The sequence below is a fragment of the Molothrus aeneus genome, chromosome 2, assembly GCF_037042795.1.
Source record: "Molothrus aeneus isolate 106 chromosome 2, BPBGC_Maene_1.0, whole genome shotgun sequence".
In the NCBI taxonomy this organism is placed as follows: Eukaryota; Metazoa; Chordata; class Aves; order Passeriformes; family Icteridae; genus Molothrus; species Molothrus aeneus.
The window spans coordinates 25,741,743-25,754,918 of record NC_089647.1 but is presented as its reverse complement, the minus strand read 5'-3'; the positions used below and the strand labels follow the sequence as shown (position 1 = coordinate 25,754,918).

The window sequence follows — 13,176 nt, the reverse complement described above, 5'->3', positions numbered from 1 at the left end:
TACAAGCAATAAAGAAACAAAGAAACTAAGTAACAAGACACCAGATAAGCTTTAATTAACACAGTTTCCTGTTCAGAAGAAACCTCTAAAGCATCCTGTGAGAAAGTGAGCTGTATGTCACAGGAAGTGAAAGGCAGGAATGCAATTCCCATCAAGCCTCACTCCTGCCTGAAGGCATGTGCTCCTTCCCAGGCACATGGCTCTGCCCTCACAACACCAGCCTGTGCACCAAACCGATTGCTTAAAGGTAAAAAAATAATTTCTTTTATTTTCCCCCTTTTTGCTATGTTTTTCAACAGTTCAGTGAGCTGGCGGTGAACTCTGACGAGCAACAGAACCAGCACGTAAAAGAGGATGCCACTGCACTGGAAAAGATGAAAGAAAAAAACTCCACCTTTTCTGGATGAAAAATATTTAGCTACCTAGAGTTCAAGAAAATGCACCTTAGCTGAACACCCTTTCCAGAATGCTGATCTTCCTTGCTCGTTGTGAGCCGTTTGGAATGGCACAGGCCTGCAGCTGGATCCCTTTAGCAGCAGCTCGCTGCCACTATGAGGTGCGCTGTTTGCGGGCTTCGGGGACCAGCACGCTCTTGAGGCCAGAGAAAATGAAATAATAATAATGTAGTAATGTAACAAAAGAAAAAAAAAAAAAAGAAAAAAACACCACCGAACAAACCACACCTTGCTGACCTGGAACACTGAATGGTTCCACATTCGGCTGGCTGGCTCAAACCCGGCAAGCAGGAATGAGCTGGCTTTGCCAGTCAGCTCCCCCTCAGAAGCCCACGGCCCTGCATGTCCCTCCAGATCACAAACAGCACAGTGAGCTTTAACGCAGTCAGAGGGGAGAACCCCTGTGCGCCTGCACAGCTTCCCATTCCCTACCCATTTCACGTGTTGAGATTTAAACATCGAACTGTGTAGGATTCCGTAGGGCAAGAGGAGGTCAGGAGAACCTCTTTAAAAAAAAAATCAAATAAAACAAAGAAGCCTCAACAAACACCGCAGGAGGAACGGCAAACGGTGGTAAGGAGCCAAGGCGAGGAAGGGGCCCAGACGGGCACAAGGTGCGGGGAGCAGGGGCCCCGCGGGCCGGGCCAGGGGCTCCGCAGGCACCACCGCGCTCCCCGGGGCCGGCACTGACCTGGCGCCGCTTCCAGCTCTTCCCGGCTCCGGGCGGCGCTTCCAGCGGCTCCGCCAGCGCGTCACCGCCGCGCGCGCCTCTGCCGGCACCGCCCGCGCCTGCGCCGCGCCGCCCCCTCCCTGCCGAGCGACACGGAAATGAGCCAATCGCCTGCCCGTACGGAACGGCGCCTTCCCGCCCCCGCCGGGGATAAGCCAATCAAGAGTGAGAACGCTCTGGCCGCTCGAGCAGGCAGCCAATGGGTTGAGAGGAGCAGCAAGAACGCGAGTCGCGATTGGCGGGCGGGCCGGTGGCCGGGCGTTGTTGCTAAGCAGGGTAAAGATGGCGGCTCTGGACAGGGTCAAGGTGCTGGTGCTGGGCGACTCCGGTGAGTCTGTGTCCCCTGGCCGTGTGCCCTGTGGCCACTCCCTGGCGATCTGCTCCTCGCCTCCCTCCCCGTTACCCGCTGAGGGGCCGGCACCGCCCGTGCTCACTCCGTGCTGCTCTCGGCCTCGCCACCTGTAACCCTGGCGCCGCCTCCCAGGAGTTGTTCTCTCTCTGTGCGCTTGCAGGTGTCGGGAAGTCGTCCCTCGTTCACCTCTTGTGCCACAACCAGGTGCTGGGAAACCCGTCATGGACTGTGGGCTGCTCCGTGGATGTGCGAGTAGGTGACATGCACGGCCTCTTGGTGGCCCTGAGCTGTGTAAGGGAAGGGCCTTGACTTTTTATTTCAATGACTTACCGCCCCAGAAAGAGGTGTACTTTGATCATGTGTTTCGCTGAGGGCTTGATCTTCTGATGCAAGTAGCGTCAAACGTGAGCCAAGCACTTGTGTAAGCAAGTTTTGACCTTCCAGGGTTGTCACTGTCAGACAAGACATTTGTCACTCGTAGCGCTGCTCCCTGCTGCAGTGGCCACTGGCGTGTCACAGGACGGCCAGCTCATTGAGAAACAGGCAAGGATCAGCCAAATTGTCAGCCAAACACAGTGGGGAAAACCAGTTCACTCATTTAACTAGTGGGAACACAGGAAAGCTCTGGATGATGCTCATATGTTTGAAAAACAAATTAAAATTTAGGGCCTGGCATGCTTCAGTGCTCTTAGACCCAACTGAAGAAATTGACAGGAGAAATTTATTGTTGAGACTTGGACACCAGGAAGGCAGAATTTATAAACCACAAAGACATGTTAGAGAAAGCAGAGTTAAAGAAGAAACTAACAGGCAATATGACTCTTCCCTACCTGGGAAAAAGATAATAAAAAAGGCTGAAAAAGTGGGCTAGTTAGCATGAGAAGTGAGAAATCAATAACCAATAGAAGATTGAATACTAATTAATGAAGAGAACTGTGTCACTTGTAAGCCAGTGAGCACTAATTCCTTTGTTTGCCAAAATGTATAAACAACTGTAAGTTTTGGTGACTGATGTACACATTTGGTGAAGTGCTACTCAATGCACCTCACTGCTGAATAAAGTAGTGATGATTTTCTAACCTAACTGGGTTAGAGAGTTTATATCCTGGTTTTTGGTGACAGTTGTGACCATGGGGTTGCTGCTCCTCCTGACTGCTTGCTGCAGGACCTGCTGTGGGAAGAATGAGGATGCTCCTCCAGCAGTTCTTTGGCCCAGCCTGCAGCACTCATGGGACATTGATAAATGCTTTTTCCTTCAACACTCTTTGCTGCATTCTCCTTGAAATGCATTGCCCTAGGTTAGAAATGTATTTCCAAAATCTGAGGAGAGGAACATGGCAGTCCTGTTTGATTGTGGGCAAAACTACTCAGCAGATCTGGGGGCAGAAGTTGTTGACTAATTCAGTTGAGATGTCAGAGTTTGGTAGGAAAAAGATGTGGTTAGTTGGAATCCATGTCTGTCACCTGTGTTAATATTCTTGCAGTGCTGCCAGTGATGCTGGTTTTAACAACTGTAAGAAGTCAAGACCTTAATTTTTCCATTTGCTTTAGCAAAACACTGTGTCTGAGCACATAATGAGATGTTGGGTTTGTTAACACTGAGATGCTCCCTGTTCACTCGCCAGGCTCCCTCTCACATGAGATGGTGATCTCCATCTCTGTGGTGTCCAGTGGCTGCTGCTTGACTCATTCCATCTCTCTTCCACTTGAGAGGTTTGAAACAGTGTCAGCATGAGAATTTCCAAATTTCTATCCAAGTACAATAATCCTTCCAGCTGTGCCATGTGGATTAACTCCTGTGACAGGGTGCTGTGGTTATGTGTGATGTGAATTTTTCATCAGATCCATGACTACAAAGAAGGAACTCCAGAAGAGAAGACCTATTACATTGAGCTGTGGGATGTTGGAGGTTCTGTGGGCAGTGCCACCAGTGTGAAAAGCACACGAGCAGTGTTCTATAATTTGCTGAATGGTAAGTCTGCTTGGTGTAAATATGGTTTTAATACTGTTTCTGTAAGGAGCTGTCCCTTGGTCCTGGGGCAGAGTTCCAGGCAGCCTGCCTGAGGGCTACATTGTTCTCCTTTCTGATTTATACAGGAAAAATGATATTATTTGTAGGCAGAATTTTATGGATTCAGTTGTGAACAGCAGATATTTCGGGCAAACCTGTGCAGATGAACCCTATCAACCTTTCCCTTCAGCCTTGTGCAGCTGGCACAGCAGGGAGGCTTTGAAGGTGCAGTGAAGGTGTATCAGACCTTCACCTTTCTGGGTCTGATATACTGCAGAAATATGATTTCTATTTTTTTGAGAGATTTTTTATTATTTATATTTTCTTATCTGTTCGGTTGTAAAGCTTACAGCAGAAAAATGATTCTTTCAGTTTTTATGAACTTTGATAGTTACATCCTACCCTGGCAAATTTGAACTGTGTGCCATAAAATTGCCATATGCTGATAACCATCTTGCCTCTGCTCATTTAGCTTACCAACTTATTTTTAAGAGTTGAATCTTGCAACTTGCTGCATACGTAGGAAGTAGTATTTTGTGCCTTCTGTTGAGATATTGTCTTAAAGGCCTAGTAGTTCATCTGTGTCTCTAACAAGAGTAAATCAGATATTATAAACATAACAGTACAGTACTTCAGTTGTTACTTTTTGTCATCCCAGGATAGTTCACTAAAAATAGAGGTGTATCAGACTAAGAACTGCTTCTGAAAATCTGGCTGAAGTGTTCTGTTTGATTCTCTTTGCTTATTCCCACTCATTTGAAGACTTTTCAGTAACATGTTAAGCCACCCAATAAACATTTTTGGCCTGTGACTAACTAGTTATTTCTCCCTCTTTTCTCAGGGGGAAAACTGTGTTAGGTACCTCTTGCTTATACTGTTAACCAGATTTCTGTGTATGAGAATTGAGTTGAGTTGTGCCCTCAAAGCAAGCCTCTTTGGTATATGAAAAAAAAATTGATTTCTTTTTAATACCAAATCTACAGTGTGCCAAGGAGTGTGGGTCAGACTTGGAAATACCTTAGAACAGCCCATTAGGAAATGAAGTCTTGGACTTGTGCATCTGAGTTATAATTGATGACATTAAAATAGAGTTATTTATCTCCACTGCCCAAAAGATACTAATTAGACAGCTTGCATATGAAGAGCGTTGACTTTGGTAGTTAACCTTGGGTCTTGTTTCTTTCATTAGATTAATTTCTCCATTAGAGCTTGTCTCACAAATTGCCTCTGCTTGACCTGATTTAAGAAGAGAAGATGAATGCATTCCTTCTGCCTGACTGCTTGTGCTTTCTGGGCTTGCAGTGGTCTGAAAGCCAGTCAGTGTTTGGTTGTGGCAGCAGCTGAGCAGGCTGCTGGGTTGCTGACCAGTCTGGTACACTTTGGTTTTGGATTATCCACAGATCTTCCTCTTTGCTGACTCTCCACCTGGTGTGGGGACTGTGATAGCTGAGGACAGTGACTGGGCAGTGAGGATTTGGCTTGCACACCTTGTTGTGGGAGGAGCATTTCTTTGAGTCCTGCCTGCTCTTTTTGGATGTTGACAGCCTTTTCCTGCTGGTGCAGCTATCTGTGCAGGTTTTAGGTGGAGCAGATAAGGAAACTGACCAATCAAAGACATAACTGAGGGAGAGTGTGGAGGTGGAGAGTGTTTCTCACTGGCTGTGCAGCACTGCCTCTGGATCTGTTGCTGTAGGCCAAGTTATGTTGTATCAGGCATTTTCTCTCTACACTGGGGGTGGTCATGCAGCAGAGTTGCCTTTTTATAGTGTTACTGAGATAAATGCTTTGAAATAGGGCTACAGCTGTGATAGCTGGGAACTCTCATGGGAGAGTCCGTGCACAGTCATGTGGGGCAGTGGAAAATGTTTGTGGAAATGTGGTTTGTTCATAGCAGTGGGTGGCACCTCTGGAAGTTATGGTGAAAGACTAAATTAGTAAGTTTTTTCCACCTGTAGGCTGTGAAGTGTTTTGAGAATGAATCCTAATGCAGATAAGGGATATCATTCCATTTTGTCCTTGAATTGATGGTAGCTTGAAGTCTGGAGGAAGTGGGAACATTCCACATATTGCAGAAGGTGTGAATAAATAGAAGAAATTTGCTAGCAGGAGTTGGTAATTGAGTTAGGAACTGTGGTTATCAGAAGTGGGTGTCTGTTAATAGCACAGCTAGGAAGCTTGACTCTGTCTCAGAATTTACATTTTGAAGGCTCATGGTAATGAAAAATGCTAGAAACTTAATCTTAAGTACAATAAATCTTATTTATTCATGCTTTTACCAGCCATTTAATGGACTATGAAATTTTGTTGGTGTCAGTTTTCCCTTTGGATACCTCTCCAAATATGTAGCGTTAATTCTTGGAAATGCAGAAAAGCTATAGTTCTCTCTCAACTCTTTTGAAACAAAGAAAAAGCCTTCAGACTTTATAGATGGTGGGATAAAAGATAATTATGTTTACCAGAGAAAGGCTGAATTTTCTGCTGCAGTAATATAGAATTTCAGTATCATGAGAAGTAGACAGAATCAGTGAATGCCTGCAAGCCTTTTGCAGATTAAAGCCTGAGATGGTTGTTTGTTTCCTGCTTTCATGTGATTTTTCTCTTAGCTCTTAGCCAATTCTTGATAAGCAGCTTTAAAAAACCTGTTGCATCCTGATATTTTTCAGCCTTACTTATTCACTGTAACTGAACTGCTTATACATCCCTTCATTCTCAGATATCTGGGAACCTGTGGGTGTCATTTTGGTAAGATAAGGAGGAGAATATGTATCTTTAAATGGCATCTTGCTGTCTTGTCTTTCACTCCAGGGATAATTTTAGTGCATGACTTGACCAACAAGAAATCATCCCAGAATTTGTATCGCTGGTCTTTGGAAGCACTCAACAGAGATGTTGCTCCAACAGGAGTTCTTGTGACAAATGGGTGAGTGAAAAACAAACATGCAGAGCTCAGACATGGTGATTCCAAGCAGTTGCACAAGTTTTTGTTCCTCTCTAAGAGTGCTTGGTCTCCACAGGAAAGTACATGTGGTTAGACTTTGAAGAAAGAAAGAAAGAAATGGGGAATATCAAAGAAAGTTGTCTGTTGATTGTTCTTTTTCTTTTATACTGCCAGGCAATATCAGGCAGTTCTGACAGCAGATTCCCAAACTGGGTGGCAGAGACCTTGCTTTAAGGGAAAACATGTTTATGCATCCTTTATTTTTCTGAGTCCTCTGTGAGAGTGGGTCCAGTCCCAGTTACAAGATTTCTCTGTCTGCACTGAGAGATGCCATTGTACAGGAAATGTCATGGGATAATGTGTCTGGGCAAACAGGACCATGCACCAAGACTGAGGAAGTTCATTTTTGGTTTGATGGGGGAGTAATTTTAGGAGCGTGGCTAAAAGAGCTTAGAAAACTCTGCTTAAACAGCATGTTCATAATTAGCTCTCCAACACCTTGTCAAGGATTTCCTCCTGCACCTCTTTGCTCCTGTCATCCATTTAGTCAAGGAGGTTTTTAAAATCATTGCTAAACCTCACATGTGAGCAGGAAGGCAATAGTGAGGAGTGGCTTTTTGTGGGAAAAATATCAATTGTTTATCTGTCTGTTCTGGAACAGAGAACAGTTCTGTAGAAATGTAGGAAATGGGAAAGAGGATTTGCATTGTATAAACTGCAAAATTCTCCAGTGTCTTCACAGACAGGTTCTTCACAATTGTTTTAATTTTCAGAAGTTTAACTTTTGTCAAGGACAGATGTTCAGCCACCAGCAATTCTTGCTCAAGTTCTTGCTGTTGGTACTTGCTATAAAGCTTGGTTTAGGTAAAAAATTACAGACAAGTGATTATCCTAGCTAAGGAGAGTGATTGAAGCTTGGATTCCTATGTAGTGACTTAGATGCAGAAGCCCTTCCTTAGTTTAAAGGTATTGCACATTTTAACCATTTTAACTTAGATAAATGTTAATAACTCAATTACTGGTTTTTGAGAGGCACAGGGGAGGTGATGTTGTGCTTGTGCCCACTTACATGGCCATTGCCTCATTCAGGATTGTCTTTGTTTCCCTCATCAGCGACTATGACCGTGAACAGTTTGGTGATAACCAGATCCCACTGCTGGTAATAGGAACTAAACTGGATCAGATCCCAGAAACTAAGAGGAATGAAGTTTTGACCAGAACAGCATTCTTGGCTGAGGATTTCAATGCTGAAGAGATAAATTTGGTTTGTATCCTTGTCATCTTTGTTGTTTTTCTTTTGTATAGGAGTGAGTCCAATTTTTAGTAAGTAAAGATGTAACAAAAATTTGGCTTTTGGAGATTTTTCCAGTAGTGCCAGTCATTCACATTTCTGTTGGCTCTGCCCCTTGCTTGATGAAACAGATATCTTTGTTTCACTACAGGGAGATGTAAGGGGTATTAGGTAAGGTCTCTTAAGCTTTGAATTGTTGGCTGGGAGTTAAATTTTCTTTTTCTTGTTCATAACTCTGACATAGACTGTCTTTGAATTAAACATGAAGATGACTTTATATAGATCTATGGGTATAAAAATATACACCTGCTGTGTGAATGCTTGTAAACACACCCCCAATCTCAGGTGTAGCCTGTACAAATCCCTGCCTGACTGCACAGCTGGTGGTGGCAGGAAGATGTGGAGCATATGGGGGGTTGCTTGGAATTCTGCAGTTGGTCTTTTCTCTGAAGTGACTGTGGAGCAGAAATCAGCAGATCCATTGTTTTCCCTTGCTGATGGTGTGTGTCAGGGAAAGGGTATGTTCCATTTCCTTGTTCCATTTCCTTGTCTTTGGCTTCTTTGCACTGATTTCCTTGAGCTTGGTTTGTTGTTGTCTTTTGGGTGTTCTAGGACTGCACCAATCCTCGTTATCTGGCTGCAGGTTCATCCAATGCTGTCAAACTAAGTAGGTTTTTTGATAAGGTAAGTCAATGAAATGATGTTTTATTGTCCTGTGCATCAAATGTTGGGATTTGAGCATGAACAACAGTTTAAGCTGCTCCTTTCATGTTCACTCTCTGAGTCGGTTCAAGCCAGGTGTGGGGAGGGCAAAGATTGATCTGCTTTTGGAGATAGCTGATCTGCTTGAAGATTTAGTTCCTGATCTGCATAGAGCATTGAAAAAGAACTCACAAATGTGCAAAGACACTCTACTTATGCTTTTGAAGTTGTCTGGCAGGTCAGAGGGGTTGCAGCATTCTGAGGTAGTAATGTGGGGAGATACAAGACTGGTTAGCTCTGTTGAACCTAATTAAAGCAAGCTTTAGGAATTAAAAAGTTAATTAAGAATATTATTCTCCCTTCCTGAAAAAGAGGCCATTAAGGTCCACTGTGAAAATGAGAGAAGGAATGCTCTGTTTTAAGCATCCTCTGGGCAAAATAGCATAGTGGGGCTACTGTGCAGTGGTAGGAGCCAGTATCCCTGCCGAGGGAATGGGAGTAACTGAGTCTGAAGCAGAAGACACACAAACCATCACCTGCATTACCCAGGAGGGCTGTGTTGAAGTTGAGGATGATTAGACAGACAGCTTGTCTAAGAATGGCTGTAGGTGGCCACTGCTGTGTGTGCTAGAGCACTGCACTAAAGCAGTAGGCCTGGAGCAGAGATGTGGGGTCAGACCTTGTCCCAGTTAGCCCTGAGTTTCAGTGCTCATGTGTGAAGGTAGGTTGCAATCTGACGTTATGGATGTGCTGTGCAAGCTGAGATCATTCTCTGTTGTTCCCAGGTCATAGAGAAGAGATACATCTTGAGAGATGGCAATCAGGTTTGTCGCTTTTCCTCCTCTTTTGTTTCATTTCTCCCTGTGTAATGTGAACTGCTGACATAGTTCTCTTTAAAACACAATTTCATGCAACCTAAATGGCAATCTGTGCTGGTAATTTCATTCTTGTATCTGTGGGAGCACAGCTGTTAAGGCTAGACAGAAGAATGGCTGACTTTTGTCAGCTGAAGTATTTGTCTGTAAAGTGATTGGCAGTGAAATAATTAAGTATGCTAACATAGTAGAAGTTGGAAGAGTGAGGTAAAATGGGCAAATATGATTTCTTTCAGCTCTGTCAGCTTCAGGCTGTTTGGTTGCAGATTAAGGCCAGAGATGCTATCCTGAAGGTCAATAAAAGGCGTTTTTTTGTACAGCTGGAACAAGATTTTATGTTTAATACAGGTAGTTTCCAGATACTCAGTGGAGCCACAAGGAAAATGGCAGTATGATATCAGCTTGTAATTCATTCCTAAAGGACTGAATTCACTGTTTTCAGCCAGATGGGGAAGTACTAGCAAAATGACTTCTAGTTTGGGCAGACCGCTTCAGCTTTTGTGCCCCCCACCTCCCCACGTGCAGTCTGCCATGCAGGGAGTAGTGAAGTTGCATTTACCTTATGTAAAGCTGTTGCAAATTACCATGAAAAGCATCTCTGGAGTACAGTCACACCTGTACATTGTTAGAGGTAGCTGTGCTGAAAGCCCCTGGGGTGTGGGGGGGAAATAGTCACAGATTACAAAATGCTTCCTCTCTTTGAGTGCTGCTGTAGTGCCTTTTGAAAATAAATTTGCTTTTACCTCTTTTAGTTCTGCATGATGCCTTTTTTATTCCCCTCTCCTCCCCACATTCTAATGAAAGGAAGTTTCTCTTTCATGGGAATAATATCTTAATGCAGAAACCTGCTTTTGTGCTGGTTGTCTCTGATGCATGATGTAAGATTTTTATTTTTATCATTTGATCCTATTTAGTGGCTAGCCAGGGATTAACTATACATTCCTTTTGGCTGTGTGCCAAAGCCTGCAGCCTGCTGATGACTGTCTGCTTCCCTGACAGGAGCTCAAAAGCTCAAAACAAATCTTAAACAGCAAACAATCATGTTTAAAGAGGCAAAAGCCAAATTGGAAATGGAGACTTCAATGCAAGCTCTTAATGTTGCCATTTGAAGTTATCTACTTAATGTGATTCTTACCAATGTGTTTGTGGGTTTTCTACAATAGGTTACTACAATTATTCGTGTTTTGAGGTATTTCTGTTTTAAACTTCTTCAGGATGAAAAGAATGATAAGTTTCAAATGGTTCATAGCTATGGCTTCAATCAGATATGTGATAAATAAATAATTGTTCCTCTTAATTAGTGACTTTGATGTAAAAAATGCTAAAGCAGATAACTGTTTACCTATGATGTTCAGGTACTTTTTAGTTATAATGATTGCATTTTTCCTCTTTAAATTTCCTCTTTAAGCAGTTTTCATGAGGTGAACCTTTGTACAAAATCTGCCTGATTTTATTCTTAGAGATGATTGCTTTTCAGAGATGAATAAACCAGTACCTTAGTGAATACCTTGCATATTTGAGTTTTGGGCCTGAAAACCCCAAGTAAATTTAATCTGTGAAGTTTTTAGTGGACTTTTATTTTGGGAAAGCTCTTCAGCTCTCAGCTTACCAGTGAAGTGTGTAACCTGAGCAGTCTGCTGTGAATTGTAGATTATGTTTTTGTCCCCACCATCCATACATGCCCATGTTCTTCTGGCATGATTTGTAGGGCTTGGTTGACTCCCTCCATTTTAATAGACTGTATTTCCTATGAATGTGTGGAATTGCTTTGGGAGGGTGTGTCTACAGGGTCTGCTGTTCCTGCTTGTTTGTAGTGAGTAAGGTAAAAGTTACTTGGCCTGTAATCAAATAGTTTTATGATGCCAATAGGGCAGATAAGCAGCATTAGAAAGCAGCACATCACTTTCTTTCAGGGATTCACAGGTGCATTGGATTGAAAATCTGTCTGAAATGCTGTTAAGGCCAGAGAAGCTTCTGATGGTTTCAAGTAGATTTTCTTTGTAAACGTCCATTGTCACTGTGTAAGCAGTGTCTGCAGATGGGCTGCAAAAGCAGGAGTGCTAATCCTTTGTATTGTTGCAGCCATTTCTGTCCCAATGATTTTCTTTAAGCTTTCAGTCATTGATAGAACTGCCACTGAAATGCTGCTGCCCAGGTTTGAAGGCATAAAGCCTCAACAGCTCTTTGAAAGGACTTGGTTTATATTGTTTTATAGTTTTAAAAATGAATGGAGGGGAAATTTTTGTATGCACTTGAATCTGCTTTGAAATCTGTCTTTGAAATCTGTCATTAACAGATGACAGATTGACATCTGTCCTGTGTTAGGATTGAGGCTTTCAATTTCCCTTGCCAAAAAGTCTTAAGGAGCCCCACAGAACAGATGAGCCATAGTGGAGCTGTGCAGTGTTTAATTAGAGCTGCTCCTCTAGCAGTCAGCTGAAGCACTGTGGCCCTGATTCTGGAGATGGCAGAGGTGGAATTGCTGCAGTTGGCTTGGTAACAGTGTGGGCTAGAGGGAGCTCCTGCTGATTCTGACATGACAACTTGTCTTCCCTGCCTCTAGATTCCTGGCTTCTCTGAAAGGAAGAGGTTTGGAGGAGGAACACTGAAGAGCCTTCATTATGACTGAGCAGTGGAGAAGTGGAAGACAACTTCTCTGAGTTCCTAAAGACATTCCCGTTCCCACTGGATGCTCAAAGACAGTAATGCTTCTGTCAAGCAGAGTAAAATGATATTACAGCTGGCTAGCCTGCTGACGCTTCTGTTGTTGGAAAAGACTTGGAAAGGTTTTGGAAAACCTTTTGGAAAGGTTTTTCAAAAACCTAATTGGGATCCTAGAGTATTGCTTAGGATTGCAGACCATCTGGATCTATGGGAACATCTGGGGAAAGTGTGCAATAAGTTGAATGCCTCTCACTGCTGTGGGAAACTACATCATACACAGCACATGTATGTGACATCCTTGTCTCAATTTGAAAAACTTATGGACAGTCTTTGCAATGATTTGCATTCATTTTACCTCTAAAGAAAAGATGACATTGAGTGGACCTCTCATGTACAGTAAAGTGACCAAAAGAAGTGAGCAAAACATAATGATGGGTAAGGAGTGGTCTGGAAAATAATGGAATGCCTTCATTAAATGAATGGAGTCTTGTTTCACCTAGAGCACACTGTTCATCCCTATCCAAAAGGGATAAAAGCAATAGGCAAGATATGAAAAAAGATTTGAAGCCTTAAAAAGAAAATCATTAGTAGAAAACAACTGGTGTTAGTTCTGCTGCTTAAATTAAAATTGTTTACTTTGGAGAGGGCAAAGTAAATCAGGTTCTCCTGTTTATCTTTTCATAATTGATTGTGGTCTTGTTTTTTATATTAAATTAAAAGGCAATTCATTGAAAACTGATGGAAAAAGTGTGGTTTTATATAGTGCTTATTTGGAACATATGTGACATGGTCCTACTGAGCCTGAGGACTTAGTGGATTCAGAAAACATGGAATGTAAGAACATCCTCTGAATTAGAACGGATAGAAATTTAGAAGGGATATAAAGCTGTGTAAAAAGTAGGAACTGAGCATGATTGGGATGAGAGTTCTGTGAAATGGATGTTTCCTTTACATAGTTAGCACTAAGGATAAAGGAGACTTGTTCTGGTCTGATCTCCTGTGCAGGGTCTTGCTTTCCTAAATTGCCCAAGCTTTGCACGTTTCTCACCTTGCTAGAATTCCATGGAGTGGTAAAAGCCTGATTTATGGCTGTTCCTTCTTTCCACACCCTCCTCACAGTCACCTCTAATGGTTAAGCCTCTGGCAAAGGCCAACTAA

The 13,176-nt window shown here is 43.0% G+C and overlaps 2 protein-coding genes across 2 annotated transcripts in view; one reads left to right on the top strand and one right to left on the bottom strand.

The window, feature by feature from the left end:
• GTF2E1 (general transcription factor IIE subunit 1) overlaps positions 1 to 1,239 on the bottom strand; it is a 50,088-nt gene extending 48,849 nt beyond the window's left edge. Inside the window, exon 1 of the mRNA XM_066572125.1 lies at positions 1,147 to 1,239. The gene's annotated coding sequence lies outside the window, so the exon portion shown is untranslated. The remainder of the gene's footprint in view (positions 1 to 1,146) is intronic.
• A 228-nt stretch (positions 1,240 to 1,467) lies between these two features.
• RABL3 (RAB, member of RAS oncogene family like 3) lies at positions 1,468 to 12,753 on the top strand. The gene is made up of 8 exons (XM_066572124.1): positions 1,468 to 1,513; positions 1,698 to 1,789; positions 3,380 to 3,509; positions 6,354 to 6,468; positions 7,600 to 7,750; positions 8,390 to 8,461; positions 9,265 to 9,303; positions 11,918 to 12,753. The coding sequence occupies exons 1-8, from the start codon at positions 1,468 to 1,470 to the stop codon at positions 11,981 to 11,983; spliced, it is 711 nt and encodes a 236-aa protein (XP_066428221.1). The 3' UTR covers positions 11,984 to 12,753.
• The last annotated feature ends 423 nt before the right edge of the window (positions 12,754 to 13,176 follow it).

Bases quoted from the DNA above. Each gene is read 5' to 3' on its own strand.
- RABL3 (XM_066572124.1), top strand. From the start codon at position 1,468: ATGGCGGCTCTGGACAGGGTCAAGGTGCTGGTGCTGGGCGACTCCG. The intron at 1,514-1,697 runs GTGAGTCTGTGT...GTGCGCTTGCAG, and splicing joins GCTGGTGCTGGGCGACTCCG to GTGTCGGGAAGTCGTCCCTC. The intron at 3,510-6,353 runs GTAAGTCTGCTT...CTTTCACTCCAG, and splicing joins GTTCTATAATTTGCTGAATG to GGATAATTTTAGTGCATGAC.